The sequence below is a fragment of the Sceloporus occidentalis genome, unplaced genomic scaffold, assembly GCF_023333645.1.
Source record: "Sceloporus occidentalis isolate IW3139 unplaced genomic scaffold, rSceOcc1.0.p SCAF_2, whole genome shotgun sequence".
NCBI classification, from domain to species: domain Eukaryota; kingdom Metazoa; phylum Chordata; class Lepidosauria; order Squamata; family Phrynosomatidae; genus Sceloporus; species Sceloporus occidentalis.
Genome location: NW_028316982.1, coordinates 131,135,563 through 131,161,393, shown reverse-complemented (window position 1 = coordinate 131,161,393; position 25,831 = coordinate 131,135,563). Strand labels below are relative to the sequence as shown.

Here is a 25,831-nt window from a genome sequence, read left to right as displayed (position 1 = left end):
TTCACAATAATCATCCTTGCTACCTACACGACCAGATGATGACTAATTCTGTGCTGAAACTCTTAAATTCTTCAGCCTGATTTTAAAAAAAAACTGCTATGAGATGTAAAGAAAGTGGTGTTTTTACTTGGACAATTTCTATTATAGTAACACACTTCTAAAAATTATAAATTACAAATTTCATTTTCAAATTGCAATTCACATTCTCAAAATACTGTGCAACTTACCAGAGAGTGACCGAACTCTGTGTTCTGTCTTTTGATGGAAACTGTTCCAATAAAAGATACTGCCTTACCTATTTTGTATGCCTTCCAGACTGAAGAAGAAGGATCCAGTCCTCACCATACACATCACCAGAGATTAATTCATAATCAGACAGATATTTTTAGTGTTCATATCAGATAGATATTTTTAAGTAGATAGATGAAAGCCTTGAGCCTTTGTGAAAAGCAGTGCATTTATGAAATAAATGTGGAGGGTGAACAGCCAACCCACAGAGAAATCACTGGGAGGAAAAGCAGCCAGGGAATGTAATCTGCAAATGTATGGCCCTCACAAAATCTCAGATCGCTTTTGTTTCCACAGAAAAGCATGGTGTGTGTGTGTAATGGCTACCTTCCTTAACAGTGCCAAAAGCAAGATTGAGGGAATTCTATTTTATCCTAATAATACTGTCAGGTGAAACACAAGGATGCAGCCCAGTGATTAGTGTAGCACTTTTCAGTCTGTAGACAGCTAATTTTTCTATCGACAAAAAGCCCAATTCCCATGGAAGTGGTTTGAAATCTTTGAAACAAGGAAAAGAAGTCACATCCAAGGAATGAGTGCTACTGAAAGAACATGCTATTTATTTCTTGCACTTAATGAGAAAGTGAAAGAATTCCTTTGAGAGATGCACCCAGAGTTCATCAATAAATCTAATCCATTATAATAAAGGTGTGTGCAGCCCTTAATCACTGGAGAGGCAATGAAGTTGATTAATGTATATTTTACATGAGAATACTTGGAAACTCAGGAATTTTTTTTAAAAGTAATGGAGTGTCCTCATCAATCCTATGTCCTAAAATGTGCGGAAGTGTGCAGTGCAAACATCCAACTGTAGAAGCACTTCCAGTGCAATGCAGATAGATGTATCGTGATGCACATACTTAGAAATGAATAATAGAATCACAGAGCTGGAAGAAACCCCAAGAGCCATCTAGTCCAACCCCGAAATGGACATGATCTTTACAAGGAATGAGATTCTGCCTTCAGATAGCCACCCAGCTACTTCTGTGTGCCTAAGAAGAGTTGGTCTAGTGAAAAGGTGAATCTGTATTTGACTGGGTCAGACTCTGTGTAGCCCAGCTGTTCTCAACTTAAATTTGGCTTAACAGATGCCACTGGATTTCACCTCTCAAAAGCTCTGAGCACTGACCATCCTGGTTGCAGCTTCTGGGACCTGCAATCCAAAAATATTTGTGGACCCAGACTTTGGAACTGGTGATCTGGACCAATGTTATCTGCTCTTTTTGCCAGCAGTTTTCTAAGGTCTTGAGTTGAAGACCTTTCTCAGAATGGCTGACTCTTACCTTTTAAGTATGGTGGCAAAGGAATAAAGCTTGAATCTTCTCCATGCAATGGACGACCCTATCCTTGAATTGTGAACCTTTTCTTTATAGAGAAGCTATTCCTAAAATTAAAAAGTATGAAACTGCCATATACTGAGTGGTCCATTTAGCTGCAAATGGCAACTGTTCTCTGAGGCCTCCTCAATCCCTTCCTCAGCTGAGCACCCAATTCAGTATTTGAATCCAAGTTGTTCATTCATTTGAAGGCTTTTTTAAAAAAGAAAATCTCAGTTGCTTTTTAAAAACATGACAACAAAGAACAGGAGAATAATAACTGTTAACTAAGCAAAGATGCTTTGTAGATTTACATTAATGGAAAGTCTTTTTCCAGTGCATTTTGCCACATTAAAAATTCAAATGCTAACAAATTAGTTCCCTCTTGAATATCTTCAATGTAGCTAATATGCAAAGAACACAAACTCCAAAGTTTATACATCTGTAGTAAATTAGAAAAACAATCAACCAGATTACAAAACTTTCTCTATTTTTTTTTGTTACAAATGTGAACCATTTATGAGAAAACTATAAAATAATGCCCCTACTAATAAGAGGCTAACATTGCATACAAAGGGTCCCATTATTATGAAGTCATTTTGTACTGTAATAGCAGTAATAATAAAGGATTCATTTTGTATTCATGTACATGTTACATTTGGGTCCAGCGCTGTTCAATTTAGCATTTTTAATGAGCTCTTAAAATGTTACCCAAATGATTTAGATTTCAGCACAATTTTGTTCTCTTTTGAACTACAGCCATGCAACACTTCTACAAGTATAGTACAAAATAAATAAATAAATAAACATCTCTTACCTTCTAAAAGCTGTTTTGGTTGTTAGGCAAGGAAACATTAAGAGGGCTTTGATGTTAACAACTGACATGCTAAATTAACCAACTGCTAAGCAAATGGGTATATACTATTTAATTTTTTAAAAAATAAGGCAAAAAAGAAAAAGAAAATAGACTGAACCTTTTGCTCTAACTTCACAAAAAAAAGTCTAATTGCATTACATGCTAAATTTAAAGCAAAAGCAGAATGGGCAACTAAAATGTAGTGACTATGGGTGTTTCCACAAATGGGAAATTCTGGGAGCTGTGTGGTCACAACTGAAAGGTGCTGGGCAGTCATCTATTTTCCTTATTGGATTTTCTCAGGTGAGAAAAAAAAAGTTGGAAGAAACGATTCAGCAAGAACAAGGTTGCAACCTGAAGGTGACAACATCTGGATCTCCCACAAATGTTCACTGCACAGCGGGAAAGAAGCCTGAAAACACCCAAAGTCTGGAAACACCCAAAGTCATGTATTCACAACACTCCCAGGCTTCTTATCTAAAGATATATACCCTTAATGGGGAAGACCTGGTATTTTGTTCAACCATTGATAATGTAAGTCACATTTTAAATGAAAAGTGGCTTCTCTTCAAGACAGCTATGCACATTGTGTGCATGATTCTCAGTGTGCATGCATGTGGTTTCACTAGGTATTGCCCTTGCTATTCAGTTAATGCCAGACATTGGTCTTGCATTAGTGATTCTTGCTTTAAGGGGGAAAATGTGTTTAGGATCATAGTTGTAATACTGTATCATTTTGATTTGTCACTTCTGGCTCCTTCTCCTTGACAAGCTCCAGGCCAAGCATGTTTTTTAAAAAAGAATTAATTATTGGTCATGTGAGCAAGAGATCAGGGGCCACTTGAGCTTGGTTTGGTAATCTGGTTGGCAATTCTTCTAATTCCGGTATCTGAAAAGTCCCAGTGAAGTCAATATTTGCTCAAGATTGGATCCCACAGCTTGCCTGCAGCCAGAGATGGGTCTCACAGAAAATGCTCCTGTCATCTCAGATGTGCAAGTGATGCATGTGCTTACCAGTTCCCGGCTGCCAGACAACACCATTCACACAAAAGACATCAAGCTGCCACAGCTGACAACCCAACCCACAACTTTACTACAGCCAGGAAGCATGAAAAATCATCCATGAATAGCACATAACTCAAGAAGCTTAGTCAAGCTACATATGCATGGCATGGTCAAGGAGTTATGCATGTAAGAAATACTCACTTAAAGCAGGATGTAGGAACACAGACACTTTCTCTGACTTATTTTTCAATCACCCATATGCAAAGTTTAAGGTTTTTTTGAGGGGGGTTGGATTATAAATTCCAGAATGCGTTTGCTTGCATGGTCTGTCTTAAACAAAGAGGTCTTGAATTGTGTTATTGTATACTACACTGTAAATGCATCTACAATAGATCCTTGGATTGTGGCCAAGAAAAAGTAATTGTATTTATTTTGTCAAAAGGCCAGTGTTGGGAAAGGGTCCTATTCCATCTAGACTGAAAGGACTTTACTAATTATTAAGAAAAGAAAAATGGATTTCTTTTTAATAGTAAAACCGCTTTATCGTGGAGATTAATGATAAAGCAGCAAAGGAAACCATTATTTCACATTCATCGGTCATGAAACAAATTATTCCTGACATAAATTAAAAGCAATAACAAAACTTGCTTTTTATCATGACTTTGCTAGTTCCCTCAATTCAATATTTTAGTACAAAGGATATGCTCCTCTAAGGAGTTTGGCTTCTTGGAGGCAGAGGGACACATATGGCTCTCTACTATACTTTTTTCTACATTTTACATTTACAGGGGCAAATGGGAACTATACATACTCTCAATGAGGTTGTATAAACAGTTCTTAATTACTGCCAAGTTCTAAAATCGCAGCCATTAGATATTGCTAAAAGAGCAGAAACAACAGCAGGCACACTTGCTTCCCCCGCCCTTTGTCCAGGCTGTGAGATGATGGAGAAATGAGAAGAAATGTACCAACCTCAGAGTGCTTTCGCCAAATGTCTATGTTCTTGCGCTGAGCTTTCGAGAAATGGTCCCAGGCTTTTTGTCTGGTGGAGGCGTTGAAAACGGCCACAATCTGCTCAACTTTGGTGAACAAGGAAGTCAAACAAGACAAGCAATTTATGTTGTGATTGCTAAAGAAAAGAAAAAGCAAAGCAAAGACACTAGGAGTCTATGGATGATGTCACTGCTGAAACAACATCATCAATATCCATCCAGTCATGTGTCTTTTTGTACTTACATTTTAGAATTGTTGGAGATGTCTCCTTCAAGTCTGTCTCCATAACTTTAGTCTACACCAGTTATACCTAGATTACTGACAAATCTGCATGCAGTTTTTCCAGACAGATTAACCTTTTCTCTGTCCATGGTAGATTTGTGTTCAAGGGGGTCTAATTTGGGGGAAGAGCCATGACAGACAAAGATCACAAGAAATCTGCCTGAGACTGTAATCCTAAACCCTGATACCTGAGAATCAGTGCCAATGAATTTGATGGGATTTAGGGCCCAAACAGACAGGCCAAAATAAAGCTGCTTCAAGTCACTGTGGAGGTATGCTGTTTAAATGATGCATGCATCCTAAGAGGCCGGAAGCCACACTTTGGTGCAGCTGTTTACTTGGGCCCTTAGTTTGTAGCTACGTACATGATTGCATTGTTAAAGTCTTAAAGGTCTCTTCAAGTTGAAATTTAGGCCAGACCAATTAAGATTCCTCCTGACATCTAGTTAACTGTTCATATAAAGCAGAGGAGAGCACAAGAGAAGCTGGTGGCTTCAAGGTTAGAGGAGTGGTGGATTCAGAATATTTCTCTGAAATCTAAAGGTGCAATCCAAATTGCTGAAACCTATCCACAAAATAGTTTCAGAACCTTGGATAGCTACTGTAGATTTTGCACCAAATGCACTTTTGCATTGACATCTGAGATACCAGCTTCCACTGGGTAAGAAACTTGTGGGCCTTCATATTTTATTTTAACTTGTTGTACGCCGCTTTGATTGCTTGGCAAAAAGCGGGATAGAAATAATTTTATTATTATTATTTATTATTTTATTTGAGCATCTCCCATCAACTCTGAACTGCAAAGTCAATGGTGAGTCACAGTTGATGGTGACGTCTTACTTTATCTCCTATGGCAGCAAGCATCTTGTGTAATAAATCACTCATTCTGCAGAATAAATTTTAGGATCTTGTTATTATTTGGGATTATATAAATCCACTAAAAATAAGTTAGGTGTGTGTGCTGATAATTCATGCTAGAGATATGGGAATAGTTGGGAAGGACAGGCGTTGGAGACATAGGAACAGCAGGAATCGTGAGAAACAAGAAGCTATCCTATCTCTCTTTCTCTTAAAAAATTTCTGACATTCCTTTTTGCTTTCTGAAGAAATTCTGGCATTGCTCTCTTCGCTTTTTTCATAAGTTCAGTTTTCAGATCAATGCATAACATTTGTTCTGACAAGCAAGGATATAAATAATATCACTGTGGCCTTATATACAACTGGAGCCCATATATTGCAAATCAAATTCTGCAGCAGTGCAGCTCAGAGATTCAGCAGAGAAGTAAATTATTTACATCAACCAGTCCACAAAATGTGGATGCTTGTATTTAGAGTTAGGAAACATCTTGTATCTGGAAAATAAAAGGTTTTAACCTCTAATCTGGAAAACGATTCCTCTGTTCCCTGCACCAATATGTACTAATTTGCATTACTTCTACAGTGAAACTGTATTAAAGAAAATAGAAGAGCATCTGCTTTATCACATTTCTTATAGGCAATCAAGACATGCCATCAAAAAGATTTAGATTAAGGATATTAAACTCAGTAGGACTCTCTCTGGAATGAATAAAAGAGTTTTCGCTTTAACTGGGTTTGGTCAAATTACAATTCTCCAAAATGAATCTGTACTTTGGATTATACGTTTCATCAAAAAATATTTCATATTTCAAAATAGTGTTTTCTTCTTCTATTTAGAACTGCTAAATGGAACCTGGACATTCTTTGTGTAAAGTGATCTTCTGCCCTGTGTTAACTTTATAGTTTAAGGTCTAAAGTTTGTCAGCTACATTTCCAACTCCTGAAGTTTTCATGCTGCCTCTTTAGTCTTGTTTTATTGTATCTTTGATCAGACATATTTCCTATGGAATTAAATTTTACACGCTTTCTTAGTGCACTATATTAACATTTTATATATGTGTGTGTGTCATTGCTTGTATTACTATGTTTTGAGTATTTTGAAATGGCCCTTGGGCTATTCAATAAACATACTGACTGTAAGCAGCATTGAAAATATTACCAAGAAGAGTCTGATATACCAAGTCTAACATCTTTTAGTGATGGACAGGTTGACCTCTTTAACATCTCTAAAACAGGATTGTTTACACTTCAATCACCGGTACTAAAATTATTATCAATAAGGATACAAATAGGGTTACTAGAGTGAAAATTGGAGAGTGATCCTGTATCTTTAATGGTTGTATAGAAGAGGAAATTTCAGCAGATGTTGCTTGTTACCTGGTTCACTGGCATTCACCCTAAAGTAAATCCATCATGATGTTTTCTTGGAAAGATTTGGTCAGAGGAATTTTGCCACTGCCTTCCTCTCTGAGGCCAAGAGAGTGTGACTTTCCCAGGATCATCATCCAATGGGTCTCCATGGCCAAACAAGGATTCAAACCCTGGTTTCCCGGAATCCTAGTCCAACACTCAAATCACTACACTGGGTCTTCTCTCTTCTACCCAACTATTGAAGACACAGGAGCCCTCCCGTTTTTACTCTGGCAACCCTAGATACAAAAGTAGGACATGCAGCAATACGTTGTAAAGTGAAGTATTCCTACCCATTGCCTACTTTCATAATACTCCATTCTATTCCACCCCTATCTGATTTTCCATTTATTGTTCCCTCAAACAGGCAGCACTCTGTGGCCACTGAGTATACTGACAATATTAGCTTGTTCAGGGTTTTCCTTCTTAGGTATTTCTTCCTGTAAGTTTTTGTGCTCTTGCAAACTGTAGAGTTCTTCCCCCAACCTGTTGATTCTTTCATATTTTATGCTGGTGGTTCTCTTTTGGCTCCAAAAATAACAGTAAAGTCTGAATAGTGGGAAAGCAAAGAAAAAAGAAAAAAAACCTCACTCAAAATAAAAGTTGCTCTTGTGTTGCGGGAGCTTCCAAACCACCTTCTAGTCTGCAGAGGAGGCAGAGTAGAAAGGCCTTTCCCCTTGCGGAGGGGAGCTCTGAAGGCACAGGTTATGCCTGTTGTCAGCTGATATGATCCACATTTTAAGCTGAGCTAAAAGAGCACAACAAAAAGTGCGAACTTGAAAAGCATGGATCAAGTGGGCTGTCAAATACCAAAATCCTCACCCCCTCCTATGTGAACAAGAAGATTTTACAAGCAAGACTGACTGCCAGTCCAATGTCTCCCTTCGAAGACATCACTCCTCAAGGAGTGATTAGGCAGCCTTCTGCCTGAGAAAGGAAAGCTTTGAAGGCATGACCTGGCCTGGCTCTCCTTTGAAGACATTCACCTCTGCCCCCCACCATGCTTCCTCTACTTCAGTACTGTTTGTCATGTGTCATGCTCAGCCAGGAGTTTGTATAATCACTTCTGAAAGCTTGCTGCAGGAGCCCTAGAGCCCTGGAACACGTAATGGCAATACAGACTCGAGGAAGCACATATGCACAACTCTGTTTTATGAATTTTTCTCGCCCCATTTTCATCTCCCTCTCCAATTTACTGTACAGTGGGCCCTTAGTATCCACAGGGGTCTAGTTCCAGTACCCCAACCCCCACAGATACCAAAATCCATGGATGCTCAAGTGCCATTATATGTCATAGTAAAATGGTGTCCCCCAATTAAAATGGCAAAACTAAGATTTGCTTTTTTGGAATTAAAAAAAATATTTCCAAGCTGTGGATGGTGTTCTCTCTAAAATGTTTACAAAAGCTACTGGCAGATTTACTGTATATACTCGACTATAAGTCGACCTCACGTATAAGTTGAGAGCAGCTTTTGGGGCCAAAATTTTGGATTTTTGTATGACCCATGGACAAGTCAAAGATAAAACTTAGGGGCATGTAACAATGGATCTAAAGTATGATCATCTCTTTCTTTTGTATGTAAGTGGTGTCAGTTTCACTCCATAAATATCAGCATCTCAGTATGTATGTACTGTATATACTTGACTATAAGTCAACTTTATGTATAAGTTGAGGGCAGGTTTTGGGACCACCATCGAGGTTAAAACTTAGGGGCATGTAACAAAGGCTCTTAAGGATGAAGCAAACAATGGCAAAGAACTTACAGAATTCCAGCAGGCATAATTAAAGACTGGATGGATGAGAGAACAGAAGGGGAGTCAGTGGTTCCATAACAAACTACACTTTTGCCTTTTACCAGGAGATGGTCCCTTTTTGATAAAATCCAAAGTATAGTACTTGCATTAACCCGTCTTGGATTAAATTTTTGATTAAAATTTCTAGACTTATACATGAGTATATACAGTAGCTGTTTTTTGAGGTGCTGGCTCTTGCAAACAGTCTCTTGTGAAAGTATCGATGAACAACAAGCTTGGTGACAAATTTACAGATTCATGAAGTACTTATTATGTTTATCAGGTATGTCATTTCTGAAAGCAAAAATGTGCTTTTGTATTGAACAATATAACTATTATCCCGTCTGATTTTTCCCACTTGAGAGAACTGTTCCCTTTTGATTCTTTAGAAGAAAAACAAGAATAACTATATCTAGGTTGAAATTCTGTGTACTCTCACCTAGAAATAAGCCCCATTCAAAGTGATGAGCCTTACGTCTTCAGTGAAAGTGGATAGGACTGGGCTGCCCACTTCTCAACTGGGGAAAACATAATTATCTAACAGATAAAACCACCAGGAGTTCTTGAACAGCTGGAATGCTGAGAAAGACATAGGTTTATCACACTGGTCCCTAGAATGGGCCTGGCGTGGAACAAAAGGGAGAAGGATGGGAACGGAAGTGGTCCAGGGACGCATTTTACCGCACACTGGAATGCCACCGTCACTGCTGGATGTTCCCATTCTGTTCCCGATCCGTCCCAGAGGGGGCGATTTTCGGGAACTGTTCAGAAGTGTTCCTGAAAATCGCTCCCTGTGGGACAGATTGGGAATGGAATGGAACATCCGATGGCGGTGGCCACGTTCTGGTGTGCGGTAAAATGCATCCCTGGCCCACTTCTGTTCTCATCCCGCTCCCTTTCATTCCATGCCAGGCCTGTTCTAGGGGCCTGTGCGATAAACCTAATAGTCTGGCTACTATCATCAGGCTAAGGACACGGCTCACTGAGTAATCACATAGCTTCTTCCCTTGCCTGAAGATTGAAATGGCAATGGGCAGACAAGCCTGGTCTTAGCCACTGGTAAGAGAAGGAACAGATACAAGGCAACACCATTCTTCCCTCTCTGCTAGACAGTGCTCTTGGCTGTAAACTGGTAAATACAGTTCACTCACCTATGGACATGTTACACAAACAGCAGCATTTATTTCTGGGACTGCACTGTAAGGAATGGTAAAGTCACCACTGTCATTACCAGGAGAGAATAACTTCTTTTCTAATGCCTGCCTTCCCAGTAGGGGGGGTCGTTGGAACCAGGGGCTCTGAGAAGGGTGGCATGGACAATTACTTGTGCCATGGACTACAAGGCCACCGCAACCTCCTACCCATGAAGGCAGGTACCGAAGGAACTGGGCTGTCCATTTTGAAAGAAAGGCAGGATATAAATCCAATGAATGAATGAATGAATATACTATAAATCCCCTCCCCTGCACGCCGATAATGATTTCTGTGGCTTACTTCATCAGTTGCTCACTGCCCAAGTTTCCATGACCATTTCCTTCCTGCTGCAGCCTACCAGAATCTTGTAAATGCTAGTTGTAGAAATGAAAGAAGGACCATTCTGATCTCTACCATGAGCTAGAGATGCTGGGAAATTTTGATGGCCGGGGGTGGGGGGTGGGGGAGGATGTTAACAGCAGAGATAACCTGATGGATTAATGAAGTACACGTTTTTAAAATAAATAATGTTTGGTAACATTATATTTGAGAGCTAAAGGTATAACAGTTTGCAGTTTCTTTTTCATAACCTCATTCAATTACATGGAAGAAGCAAAGGAAAATAGGTAAGGATTATCATTAAGGAATCTGTTTCATTAACAGTAAGGTTTAGATTCTAATCTTTATTCTGTTGTACCCATCACAAGTGCAAAGAGCACTGAACTTAATTACCAATCTATGTATAATTAATTAGTGAGAGAAATTTCAAGTAGAAAATATTCGTGAAGATGCAAGGAAATTGTTATTTTACCATTTTTATACCGAAAAGGTATAAGTGGAAATATCAGGATTCTTTTGCTGAAACTCTTGAACTTTGAAGTGTCTAATTATGAAAATGGCTAAGAGTTTTTCCACAGGTGTTAGCATTAATTATAAATCCTTATCTGATCACTCAAAAAGATTTCAGTACATGAAAAATCATAAAATACTGTAGCACTTTAATTATGAAATACAATTGGGTATTACCATACTAGTCTTCAGAAGTCGCTGAGATGGTATAAGTAACCTAATATAATTTACACTGCAGTCTTATACGCTCTTACATGGAAGTGGGAGGACTAAGTGTCTTACATGGAAGTAGGCCCTATTCAACTCAGCAAAAGATTCTTTTTAGACATCTACAGGACTGTGCTCTTAGCAGGCATCTGTCTGGGTGAAAGAAACATGCAAGTTTTTCAAACTGGACTATTTGAAAGAAAGATGAGGAATCACTAAACATGGAGACAACAATTATTAATCCAAATATGCTACTCCACTAGTTACTTGAAGTGGCTACAAATAGTAACTGACCTTTAGCTCTTTGGAGCTGAAAATTAGATTCTTCATGCTGTCATATGGAAGAGTTATATGCAGCTCAAAACTATGTGCCACAGGCACTGGATCAAAAAGTTAACTGTTTTTCTACTTTGCATATCTTGCTAATGACAAAGCACACTATACGATAAAATCTTATTCCACTGGTTTTTTTAAAAGAAACAAATTTCCCCCATAGTTTGTATGCTTCCCATGTAGTTCATGCGGGCCACTTATCCACGCTAAGATCAGAAAATGAACACTTTTGTAGTTCCATCACAATAACACATCCCCAGCCCCAAATTACCAGACTGGGGCGCGTTACAGACCACTGGCTTTGCCTCCGCTTGCAGCATCTGGGAACCGCAGCCTTTAAACGGCACAGCTCCCGGATGCTGCAGAGAAGGAGCGCGGAAATCGCACTCCTTCTCAGGCCTCGGAAGAGGCGCTGCGAGTGACAAAGGGCGCACTCGCGGCATTACTTCCGGTGCACCACGTGCAGACGCAGAGTGTCCACTACGTCAAAATGGCGGTGCCCGTATGAACAGGGCACTGCCATTTTGTACGGACTGAGTCCGTGATAGGGTAAGGGGCATCTAGCAGAGATGCCCCTTTTTCAAACTGGGACATCCTCAGGATGTCCCTAATGGCGGTTTGTAACCCGCTACAGATTGCTAGTTTTGTTACCGACAAAGATTTTTGAAGACCAGCCCTCCTAACTGGCGCAGATTACAGACAGCTTTTGTTGTTTTGTACTTTCAAGTCAACTCTGACTAGAGTTATTTTCTTGCTTGTTGAGTTTTTCTGGCATTCTTTATTCAGAGGGTTTGCCATTGTCCCACCTCAGACAGAGAGACTTGGCCAGTCAGCCACTGGGTTTGTGTGGCTGAGCAGAGAATCAATTCCTGGCCTGGAGTCCTAGTCCAACATCAAAACCGCTATACCATGCCTGTAGACTACAAAAAACATCATCCACACTATGGCGACTCTATCATGGGGTTTTCTTGGAAAGATTTGTTCAGAGCAGTTGCCATTTCCTTCCCCTGAGGCTGAGAGAGTGTAACTTGCCTAACGCCACCCAGTGGGTTTCATGGCCAAGCAGGAATCGAACCCTGGTCTCCAGACTCATAGTATGCACTGTATGCAGATGAAATCACCATTTTATTATGTCCTGTTGGCCACCTATTTTTGTTTGTTACATTTGTTTTGCCATCAGAGGAAAAGATTAAGCCCCTCAGTTCTAGTTTCTGGATCTGAGTGGATCCTCTTACGAAAGGAAGATTCAGCACAGAAAAGGGAAGCATCATGCTGCTTCCACCTGTTAGAGATCCCAAGAGTTCTTCGGTGATGGCAAAAGCTACATGTATGTGAATGCCAGCATGTTCCATAACTGCGAGCAGCGTAATGATGCTTACAAAGCTGTGGATGAGCAGTACCGCAGAGCAGAAATGCTATGCAATAAGCATGATTAAATATTCATCAGCAAACATCTGTTGATTAATCTAATGTCATATAAAATTTTCATTAGCCAGATGCAACACTTTGTCTCCTCATCAATTACTGGAGCATTGAAAAGCAAATTTTCTCCTAAGCACAGAACATTCTGGGGAAGTTAGAGGTGGGGGCAAATTTGGTTTCAAGGGGGAATTTTTTTTCTCTATAAACTGCCCAGAAACAGATATGTAGTATTTCTCAAAATTATGTTGAAAAGCACTAGTGTGAGGGTCAACAAACTGTGACACTGCCAGTTTCATTGCCCACCTATTGTTCCTGATTAACAGATACAGTGTGTTGGAATAAATATGGGAGGGGAGCTGGACTGTTGGCCGAGATCATTTTTCATGACCTTGACTGGGTCTTGCTGGTTTATAATGATATATATCAACAGAAAGAAAAATGATAATAGAGAAGAAGGTTGTTCTGTAAACCCATGCTGTACTATCGATCCCTGTTAGCATCTGAGCTGATGTTAAGCAAAGTGAGTAATTTAGTGATTATGAAAACAGCAGGGTTTTAAAACTTTCTGTACACCTTTCTCACATAAAAACAAGTTCTCACATAAAAATAAAGTCTAGGTTTCTGTACCCCACCTATTATATTGGCAACATCACTTTGCTCATCAGCACCTTGGTGTTCGTACGTGCTGCCAAGTCACCTTTGACTTATGACATCCAACAAATGCGGGCCCTCCAAGAGATCCTGCTATCAATAACCCTCTTGGAAACACAGAGTCATGGCTTTCCTTATAGAGGCAATCCATCTGTAATGTGTTCTTCCTCTTTTCCTACTGTCTTTGGATTTTCTCAGCATTACTGTTGTTACAATGAGTTATGTTTATAATAAATAATATGGCCTAAGTACAATCGCTTTTGTGATGTTTAGCTTCTAGTGAGAATTCAGACTTGATTTGCTCTAGGACTTTTGTATTTGTCTTTTTGACAGTTCCATGGTGCCTGCAAAACTCTCTTTCAGTATATTTTGAATATACTTGAGATTTTTTTTTTTTTTATCCAATCAGCTTTTTTCTTTCGTTCCATTTTTAGCTTTCATGTCTGGCCATAGAAGCTGGAAATATCATGATGTGACTGTCCTAACTTTGATGATCAGCGATTACCTCTATCCCACCGAACCTTAGCTATGTTCTCCATAGCCACCCTTCTGAATATTAATCTACTTCTGATTTCTTGACTAGTTTGACTGATAACTGAACCAAAGTATAGAAAATGTTTTAACAATTTCAATATCTTCATCAGTTTTGAAGTTATGTAAATTAGTATGTTATGTGGACCATTTTGTGTTTGCTGCATTAATGCTCTATGGTAAGACGGACCCCCAAATATAACAAGAGTTAAAAAAGTATGCATGTATGTGTGCTTCCGTTAAGAGGACTTCCTGCTACCCTTTGAAACACCTTGTTGCAATTCACACCTCATTATAGTTGAGGACTATTTGGGACATTGATTTATGGAAAAGTAAGCCATGTTTTTCCCCACTGCTGTCGAAGTTCAATTCCCACTATCTACCATTAGAAAATTAATAATTTATAAAAGCTCCACAAATGCTTACATTTCTGTTGAATTTCCTTAAGTGTGTTGGTGAGAGTTATCAACATATTTGCAAATGTCTTGTGATAAAAAAAATTTGTTCAAATCTCACCTGAGAACGGGCTGCAAATCACACTTGTGCATAATGCTCAAGTAACTCAAGTTAGGTGCCCTCTGATAGTGGCACCCCTAGGGTTGGTGTCACCCAGTGCAGTAACTCACAGTGTCACACACACACACACCCATTGACCTCCTCCATACAGAATCCGTAGCAATGCTTTTTGCACTAATGTTACTCAGAAATCATAATTCCCATAAACCACTGTCATGCTAATAGTTGTGACATAAACAACTAGCCAAATTAAAATTATACCTTCAAATTACAGTATCATATACACAACCTAAATGTATTTATATAATGAAGATTTGGTTAAAAAGTGATATTTTTAAAGAAAATTTCAAAAGAATATTTTTAAAAAAAATCAAGAAAAGTTTAAAAATGTATTAAAAATTAAAAAATTAAATTTACAAAAAATTCTGGGCCTCTCCTTTGTCCTCCCACTGAGTTTCACACCACTCCCACCATCTTTTAAAGCATTTTAAAGGGAAACAGATGAATGCCACAGCCCATTTCTGCCCAAAGATATGTGTTTGAGAAGCAGTGGTGTCACCCTCCCTTAGGTGGCACCCCCCACATTCCTCTAGTGCTGCCACTGCTTTCTGGTTTGCATCTTTAGGAAAAAGTTATATTTTGTTCAGAGCTATACCTCATTCTTTATAAGCAGCAAGTATCCGGCGAGAGAGTGGCAGACAGCTTTTCATGTACTCAATTCATGTCTTCCCTGCAGCCCATCATCAAATCCCAGGAAACAGAGAATTCATAGTCAATAGGATCCTGGTCAGAGGCTTGGCAGCCTGAATAAATTAAAAGTCTGATAGCAAGAATTTGGCAGCAAGAATTACAGTAGTCAAGGTGAGATACTGTAATTAATGGGTTGGCCTCTGTATGTCAGCTTTGTAGCCAACAGGCAATTTTTTCAAAAGGCTGCTTTGCAACAGAGATTATTTGGTGGATGTGAGTATGTGAAGCCTTCAGTTCCAAGACTGCAATAACCTACAGAGATGTTTGATACAATTTTGCAGTTAGCCTTTCCTCAAACACTGTGAACTACAGCTGACCTTGAAACACACCTACTTTTTGGAGGCAAGGAACCTAGCCATAATGCTCTGTTCCACAGGTATATGCATAGAATTCCTTGCTGAGTATGAGAATCTGAAGCACTGAGTGCTCAGCACTGTCATTAGACAAACAGAGAAAAATTAGTTAACAAATTTTATTTATGCACACAGAACAAAGGAGAAGATTGCTTTCTTCCCACTGCTGGTATGGACTGGTGGAATCTCACTACCTATGCATATTCAAACTACGCAGGCCTTGGCTGATGGAGCAGGAAGGTGACACCTACTGAGGATCCTGTCCTTTCCTAGAACTTCCTAAAACTCAAGGGAGCAAGATTTCTCTCTCTTTCTCTGTGCCACTGTTAAGTAAGGGCCACAAAATTGATTTGTAATGACACACATTCTATGTATTCATATTTGTTGACATCCAACAACACTGCAGGGAAAGACAGACTCCATAACTACAAGACACCAACCAAGGCTCCTCATGTATTTCTGGGAAGGATACAGATAAGCAAAGCACTGGGATGAAGAACTGGATAAGTAAATTAATTAGACATGTATAACGATACTGAATTAAAACTTGAAAGCATTAGCACAACTGGGACTTACATCTTAAACAGCTATTAAATTGGCTAGAAGTGCTAACAAATACATTCCTCTTTTCAGGCATGTGCAAAAGCACCAAGTGTAGCAAGGTGCCATGTCTATATGAGTGTCTGAGAGTGTGTGTAAGTGGGAACTTTGCTAAAAAACTGTTTTTAACTCATTATATTGTTAAACATGTTTTTAGCCAAGCCCTCCCTCCCTCCAGTCCATCTGCCTTGGTCCAGGCCTCGGAGGTAGAGAGGAACTGCTGGACCTCTTACCCTCTCCCTCCACCACTCCCTTCTCCTTCTGTGTCATGTCTTTTTAGATTGTAAGCCCGAGGGCAGGGAACCGTCTAACTAAAAAGATTGCATGTACAGCGCTGTGTAAATTTATAGTGCTTCATAAATAAAGGTTAATAATAATAATAATAATAATAATGGCTTATTTTAAATTATTCTACTGTTTTTAACCTATTTAATCTATTGAATGCTATTTGTAAACCAGCTGGAAATCTCTTGGTATTAATAATTTTGATTTAATAAAATAATGATGATGATACACAGATAGGGCCAGAGATTCATGCTAGATTGCAGGCCATTGTCAACAGTACTGGAGTTTTGCAACAGAGCTAGCTTGCATGTTTCTTTGTTTCCTCAGAGGGTGCGTCTACACAGGCCAATTAAACCTGTTTCCCCCCACCCTCACCATGCAGGGCCAAATTGACAATTTGAGTGTGCAATGTCTTCATGACATGAGGTCTGTTCCACACATCTTTCCTATTCATGTTTAAGAACAGTTTTTAAAAACTCACATTTTGCTCTGGATTTTGCAGGAAATAGCATTTTGTAGCGGCACTAGGGGGCTGTCTAGTCTACACACATATCCCAATATGCTGCCCGGCACCACAGCTGCATTCAGAAACAAAGCAGCCAGCCATGTGATCGATGATAGGAGCCTTGTTTCTGACGTCAGGGGGAGCAACTTGCAACAGCAGCAGTGGCACTGGGTGGCACAGAGGATGCATGTCTAGACAGCTGCCTGGCATCACTATGGAGTGTGGAGATAACAAGGAGAATCTGGAATATATTTTAATATTTTTAATGTTAAAAGTTTTTAACTTTAAAATTGTTTAATTGTTTTTAAATGTTATATTTATATTTTAATGCTTTTGTATTGTTTTTAATTTGTATTGTGTTGTTTTGTTTTGTTTTAATTTACTGTTATCCACCTTGAGTTCCTATATCAGGAGAAAGGCAGGATATAAATAAATAAAATAATAATAAACATAATTTGCATTTTCCGAATACTCTTAGAACCAGCTTTGTTGCTAAAGGCCCAGGGAGCTCAGTGCGTTAAGTGCCTTTTATCAGCTTTGGTTGGTTTGGTAACTGCAGATGTTTCTGCACAGGGACAGTCTGCCCATGATCCACTCTCTGGAAGCTTCCCAACTGAATTATTGAACATATGTTCACAGAATCATAGAATCATAGAGTTGGAAGAAATCATAAGGGCCATCCAGTCCAAACATGCAGGAAATCACAATCAAAGCATCTGGCGCTACCTTTGAAGATGACCTGTGGGCTTCAATTGTTGGAAGAATATGCCACAAAGCATATTGACTGGTATAGTTAAGTTTGTGCACACTGTAATGTATTACAAGAACTGTGTTGTCTCCCTGTTTGCTTCCAGGCCCAACTCCAGATAGTTGTAAATAGTTTTATCACTTCAAATAGCTTGAGACCCAGATGTAGATACCCGAGGGAGGGTTTCTCATGTCAATTTGTCAATGCTTTTAAAGTCTGCTGCTGAGATCCTACCCAGTTACTCCTTTGTCACAGATACACTTTGTAACAACAAGAAGAGGACTTTCTGTAGAGGAGGTTCTGGTTCTGGAACATCTTCCCAAAACAGGCCAGAGCCTGATGACAAAACTACAAGCTTATTGGTGCCAGATGAGAACTGCTATCTTCCCCCAGTATTGCAAAAGCAGGTTTCTAAGGATTTTATATAAGTTTTATTGTCAGGAATTATCATGACAGTTGATAGTACATGGTCCTAAAATCAGAGTGGGATGAAATCTGGAATAGAAATGTTTTAAATAAAATAATAATAAATCTGGGAAAGATTTAGTGTGGTTTCTTTTTGTAGAAATCATCTGTTAGTTCAGGGCCCAATAGTCACTCTGAGGTCCCCATGCCCCCATTACTGAGTTCATGACTGCAGGTGCCCCCATCGCTGAGTTTCACAGCTTTTTAAGATTTACCTTATTCTCGCTACTTCAGTTTCTGATTTCTACAGCAAGAATTACATTTATTTGTCTCACAAAATTGCTTTGAAGGTTAACACAAGACCATTTAGAATTTGAAATGAAAGCAAAATAAAAACAAAAAGAATGTATAATTTGGTGTACCACATTTGGAGAATATTGTTTAAATCAAGTCACAGATTTTTCTCTATAATAATGAGAACTAGAAACGTCTTTATCGCAAAAGAAAATTCAGGGTATCAAAAATATAATCAATGTTCTCATGGCATGAAAAAAACTTTATACAGTAGTACTTAGGCATTTACAGGATTGTTCTATCTGTGGATACTCTATGTTCTCAATGTTAGCTTTTCTTGGAAGGAAAAATTACAGTGACAAAGATAGCTCACTGATATCTTGGGAATACTTTACCTTCCATCTGCCTCAGACTCCATAACAAAACATGCACAATCCCATGTTCTGAGGATTGGAATTAATAATTCAGAAGCATCATCTATGAGAAATGTAGTAACAGTTCTTGTTACACACTGAAAAAACAGAATATCCACAAAGATCAGTAAGGGATTGTTTGAAGAATCTGTTTCTCAAAATGTCTTTGTCAAATGCTTTAGATAGAAAATGGTTTGAGATCTACAGTCAAAGCAGCTAGCAGTGCTGCATTACATAAGGCTTTGGCACTCTACCATACAATAAATCTCTTGAAGTAAACAAAACCATTAAACCTATATGGTACATTTTTTAAAAAAGAACCAAGAAACTAACACTCATAACCAACTTATCAAACAAAGCAGGAGGAATACACAGTGTTCTCCCATTTATAAATCCAGCATCTTAGATACTAGTACAGTCTCTGTGACTGATCAAGAACTTCGTTTAGATTTATATGTTGTCTTTCAATAAATACAGTAAAAATCAGCAAAAAAATTAAAACCACTAAAACAATCTAAATCAAAACTAAAAAGAAGCATTTTAATGGTGTGGGTGAGTGTAACAGAGGGCCCTAATAGACAGACGGGCCAAAATAAAGCTGCTTCGTGTCACTTTGGAGGTATGTTGTTTAAATAACACACACATCTGAAGCTGCCATAAACTGGGCCAAAGTTGCATCCAAGTCCTTAGGACTGAAGCGTAGCTTTATAATGGCTTCTGGCCTCTTAGGACACACGCATCATTTAAATAGCATACCTCCATAGTGACCCAAAGCAGCTTTATTTGGCCTGTCTGTTTGGGCCCATAGTTTCACAGTCATCAAGGAGAAGGGTCTGTGCCATTAGGGTTCTCAGGTCCCGAGACCCCTACTTTCCATGTACCAAACAAATGGACCTGTGCAGATAATGGTATTGTCAAGAGGCTTCTCTGTTAGATCTTAATCAGTGCACAGGTTCATAACAGGACTGTTTTGCTGTACCAATCCTGTACTTAATGCATTCGTGTGAAGTTATCTATGGGTCTTTGTTGCCTTCTTCCCAAGCATCATGTCTCCCTTGTCCTGCAGATATCCTTTGCTTAGAACAGCACTTAGAGTATTTTTAATTAAGCAGTACAGGAGAGGGAAAGGATGTCTAATTTTACAATGATTCCACCCCTTCCTGTCCCCATGTCCCCAGATTTTACATGAAGTTTAAATTTCAACACATTTCTATCTGAAATGAACATTTCCCTGTTTATTCTCTATCTCACTGCTTCAAAAATTACATTGTAAACCAGGCCAGAGACCTTTCCTGTTGTTGAGAGATCTTGTAGCACCTTTGAGACTAACTGAAATAAAGAAATTGGCAGCATGAGCTTTCGTAGACTGCAGTCTACTTCTTTAGATGCACATATACTGATTCTACAGACTAACATGACTGTATCTTTGAATTCTTTCCTGCTGTTGTTATTAGTTTTTAATAATAATAATATCAATATCATCATCATTGAAAAAAATAAAAAGAAGAATAGGGGAAAAGCAGTTTGTGTGTCATGTTTTTAAAAAATCTCTTTTCTTGAAAAGTTTGACTTTCATACTCTGATTGCTAAGAACCAAGGATCTAGGAGGACAACCCCCCAAACATGCTCCAAATGTATCCAATCCTATATACCTTTATGAATCATGCAAGATTTTTTTAAAAATAATTATCTTATTTTTCTATATATTTACAATTTTTATATTTAATTTTATATTTAATTATTTAAAATTATATGTAACTTAATTTAATTTTGAAATGGCACCATTTTTGAAATAAGGCATTTCTGACCTTCTTCTATTTCTCCCTCTTTCTCATTCTTGTCCTTCTCTTCGTCTTCTTCCTCTTCCTCTTCCTATTCTTTTTTGCTAGTTTTGTTTAATGTAATATAATATCTAGCCCAGTGCTTCTCAGGTTGTATGGTGTGGAATATGTATAGCCAGGAATAATTTTAGTACCTTATCAGTGCCCATTTTTTCCTGGAAACTTTCTGTGGGCCAGCAGTCAATGACTCTTGGACTGGTCCCAGTCCGGATGTCAGAGTTGCCCCTCATGACTCCCACTGCCATACTGAAGTTACACTTGCTTAGCCAATCTGTAGCCATGTTGGGAACTTGGGTGTAAGAGGAGGGAGGTAAGCAGTTGTGGGAAATGTTGTATGTGAACTAAGGCCGTAGTGTGCCTGGTTGTTCATAGAACTGAATGTGAAGGGAGAGAGAGGGAGTCTGGGGAGAGTTTAGTATTGCAACTTGGCTTGTTAGCTAAGATCTGGCAATGCAGTATGCAGTACTGTACTACACTGAACTTTTCCATAAACTCCTTCTGGTTTCCTACATGAAGAGTGTTAACTAGAGGCAGGGCTAAAACCAGAAAGGGCCACCACTTTGGGTAGCACTGATCTAGTCTGCAGAGCATACTATTTTGTAACCTTTTGGTTGATCTTTGAAACATCATTGATGTTTTTATTCTGATCTTTCCCCCTTAATGTACATAACTTTTTCATGTTGGGAACCAAACTGAGAAATTAGGTAACCTATTGGGGGCTTTATGACAAAAGGGACCATGCCCAAATCCTTAAGCAGAAATGCTTAAGCTGGGGACCATGGAATCAGGTCCATGAACTGGGTGCAAAAAAAGTTCTTCAATTTCCTTTCTGTTACTTTGAGGTTTTCCTTCCACTGTGAATTTTAAGAAACAAATTTAGTCTTTTCAAAGGTTTGTTTCCCCATTCCTACTTTATAGATTTATTTTCTCTTTTTGTTCATTTCACAAGCATACATTATCTTTCATTTATATTCAAACTTGGCAGTTTGGTGTAAATGTGTCCAACAGGCATATATTAATGTATATTTTGAGACTGTCATTGCTGCCCAGCCCTCCTCCCCTACTGCACCTGGTACCAAGGTCCCTGATAGATTTGGTATATCTGTAATAGTTATATTTTGAAGACTTTCATGTTACGGTGATGGCTGGCTACATTTTGAGACCCATCAAGATGGCCCATAAACACAGAGAAGATCTGAAGGGGAGTGCTGTATTAGTCTCAAGATTCTTTCCAGAATCTAGCACCATTGCTTCCACATGTAATAACACCCTCAAAAAGACATGGAAGCGAGATAGTTCACAAAGTGTTTTAGCTGACATTGGCCCTGTCCAAACGAGCCATTTTGTACGTACTTCGTACATACTAGGATCGCCTGGGGGCATCTCTTTTAGATGCCCGCAACCCTAGTACGTACGGAGTACGTACAAAATGGCGGCGCCCTGTTCACACGGGCGCTGCCATTTTGACGTAATGGCCGCACTGTGTCCAAATGGTGCGGCGCGGCCGTTTCGTCATGGCGCCACTGTAGGGCACTTGTGGCGCCCTTTCAGCAGCGCCGAAAGGAGCTCCATTTTGGAGCTCCTTTGGCCATGCGTATCACTGGCGCGGCCTTTAAACACCCACTCCAACGATACAAAGAGAAAGGGGCCGAGCTGCCCCTTTCGCCCTTTCCCCGCCACTGTCGGGGTGTCCTTGGGGCTTGAAGCCCCAAGGACACCCCTTTCCAGGCCGTGGGGAAGCAGCCTTTTGCTGCTTCCCTGCGGCCTGGAAGAGCGGCAGATCAGGGCCTCGGGGCTGCCACTGTGGCAACTGAGGCCCCGATCTATTGGGGAAAGGGGCGGGTGCAGGCCACCCCAAAGGGGTGGTCTATATCCCACCATTGATTCCACAGGACATAATCTTGATGACTGAACCGACCCAGAACCAAAGGACTATTTTGACCCTGAGACCTTTGGGCTTTTGCACCTGATGAATCTGGGGAATGACCTTTTTGATAATAAGGAAAAGAACTTATTACACTCCTTCTGTGTCCTGCCTCAAGAGGCCCCGAATGAAAAACTGCCCAGACTTGACCTTTTATGTTCTTATCTGATAAGTATGAAGGAAGAATAGAAAGGTTCATGCAGGAAAAACTTCATTTATTGGGCTCCAGAGGCTTCTGATGCAGTTCACCAGGTATACCAGCATGAGTTGCGACTAGAGATTAAGAAGCTGCCCATCTACTATCATCATGTTACCATACAAATGAATACACTTTCTTACAAACATGAAATAAAAAGCATCTCTGAAGATTCTGTCCCTATGGTACCCTCTGTAAAGGCATGTCTGGCTGCAACATCGGTCTGGCTAGCCATGAGAGAGCTGAACCAGTGGGAACAGGGTTCTCCACACAATATGACTGATATGGGAGCATCTTAATGCGATACCTATTATTCCATTAATTACCAGTATGAGTAGACTGAATGCATCTCTGAATGCTACTGAATGTGCTGCAGTTTGTTAAAGCTACTGAGTTTGTAGCAGTTGTGCTGCAGTTTGTTAAAACTACTGAATGACCCAAGGGAAATGAGTACTGTATTAATGAATACAGTAGAGTACAGGTTCTTAACCTGTGGTCTATGGACCTCCGGGGGCGGGGGGCACTGTATTCACCAGGCATCCATAAAGGTCTGAGAAAGATGCCATATCCGGGCTAGTAGTGTTGCCAAAGATGCTGGAGATGGGGGAGCCGGAAGAATGTGCACATAGAGACAAGGCTTGCAGACAGACATGCACATGAGGCAAGACTTATTACCAATTAAAAATGAAGGCAGCCAGAGACATGGAGGCAAGCTCTGGCTGTCAGGCACACCACCAGGAATGTGTGACCATTGGGGTCCCACAGGGGTCTGTCCTGGGCCCAGTGCTATTCAACATCTTTATCAATGACTTGGATAACAGAATTGGGGGTGTACTTATCAAATTTGCAGATGATACCAAATTAGGAGGAGTAGCTAATACCCCTGAGGACAGGATCAAAATTCAAAATGACCTTAATAGATTAAAAAGCTGGGCCAAAGCTAACAAAATGAATTTCAACACGGAGAAATTCAAGGTACTGCACTTAGGGCGGAAAAATTAAATGAACAGATATAGGATGTTTGACACCTGGCTGCATGAGACTACGTGTGAAAGAGATCTGGGAGTCCAATTAGAACACAAATTGAACATCAATAGTCAATAGTGTGATGTGGCAGCTAACAAGGCCAATGCAATTTTAGGCTGCATCAATGGAAGTATACTGTCTAGATCAAGGGAAGTAATAGTGCCACTCTATTCTGCTCTGGTCAGGCTCCACCTGGAATATTGTGTCCAGTTCTGGGCACCACAATTCAAAAAGGATGTTGAGAAACTGGAGCGTGTATGAAAGAGGGCAACTAAAATGGTGAAGGGTCTGGAAACCATGCCTTATGAGGAACGACTTAGGGAGCTGGGTATGTTTAGCCTGGAGAAGATAAGGTTAAGAGGTGATATGATAGCCCTGTTTAAATATTTGAAGGAATGTCATATTGAGGAGGGAGCAAGCTTGTTTTCTGCTGCTCCAGAGACTAGGACCCAGAGCAATGGATGCAAGCTACAGGAAAAGAGATTCCACTTCAACATTAGGAGGAACTTCCTGACAGTAAGGGCTGTTCAACAATGGGTTGGATTGTAGTGGAGTCTCCTTCCTTAGAGGTCTTTAAACAGAGGTTGGATGGCCATCTGTCAGGGATGCTTTGATTGAGAATTCCAGCATGGCAGGGGGTTGGACTGGTTGGCCCTTGCGGTCTCTTCCAACTCTATGATTCTATGAATGTACTCTTCCAGCAATCCCATCTCTGTCTTCTAACGCCCCTGAGCCTTAAGAGCCATGTAGCTGAGGCACAGAAAAGGAGGAGGTGGAGGAGAGACATCTCACTCTGGCAGTGCTCTCAGTGCCCGCCTTGGCAGTGCAACAGCTCCTTTTCTCCTTCCCACCCCATCCACCACTGGCTGCTCTCCTACATCTCCCTTCTCTGCTGCAGTGACAGCTTTGCTGATCTTTTCAATAAAGACTGAGTCTCTCAGTCTTCACTAGCAGGTCAGACATGGAGAATAGTGAGTGTGTGAGCCAGACACATATATCTCCAACTCTCTCCTGGATTCTATTCCAGCACACACAGATTCCCCTCTCTCCATCGCTGGCTGGCTGCTCTCCACCTCTGCCGTTCCCTACAGAGCCAGTGGCTTTGATGGCAAGGTGGAGATGGACAGGTTGCTTACCTGTAACGGTATTTCTTCGAGTGGTCATCTGCGAATACATACAAATGGGTGGCACTGCGCAGGCGCAGTACAACCCATTTGTATGATTCGCAGAGGCCACGAAGAAGAAATGCGTTTTTGATTTATACTCCCTGCTACCCATAAGATCACCAGAATATGTTTTATGCTAGTATCAGAATCTAACTGTATATCTGCAAAATTGCTTGTATCAGAATATAACTGCACATCTGCAAAACTGCAATAACCCTCCCAGGGGTAGTCTATACTGACGAAATTCAGCTCCACCTCACATTTTCCTTGTCTGCAGTGATCCTGTAGTGACCCTGTTAGTGCCAGACCTAATCAAAATAAACCAGACTTAAATTGTAGTGACTGCCACACATTTTCCCATGTCCAAATTCCAATCGATACGAAAGGGTTGCACTTTTTCCTCCCCAGCATGCCAAAACCTATTGAACCAATATCGTTACCTGTTAATCTTGACAGCAAGTGCTCCCATTGGTCCCCTTCCCCATCCAATCCTCTTCCCTTTGTGTCCCAGTGAGTTATCATGAGATAGGAAGGGAAGTCTAAATGTCTCCTTTCACCCCCATTATCTGTAGATTTATTTTTTAAAATGCCTTTTTAAATCTGCTGACACACACACACACAGGATGGAAGCTGCCCCACCACCTTTGCTGTGGTTGCTGGCAAAAGAGTGCTTTACACCTGTTGCTGTCAGCCCTCCCCAGCCCTGCTAGTGAAGTTGCTTCAAAAGCAAGCAACAATGAGGGGATAACCTGATCTAATCCTTCACCACTGATCTCATGACTGGGCTCAGGTGAGGAGGGAGAGGTAGCAAACAGGTTAA

At 40.1% G+C, this 25,831-nt stretch overlaps 1 protein-coding gene across 5 annotated transcripts in view; it reads right to left on the bottom strand.

Moving 5' to 3' along the window:
* ENOX1 (ecto-NOX disulfide-thiol exchanger 1) overlaps positions 1-25,831 on the bottom strand; it is a 497,438-nt gene that overhangs the window by 105,270 nt on the left and 366,337 nt on the right. For all 5 annotated transcript variants that reach the window (XM_089511006.1, XM_089511011.1, XM_089511009.1 and 2 more), the window contains one exon: positions 4,438-4,544. In XM_089511006.1, the coding sequence (XP_089367132.1) occupies positions 4,438-4,544 (107 nt within the window). The remainder of the gene's footprint in view (positions 1-4,437; positions 4,545-25,831) is intronic.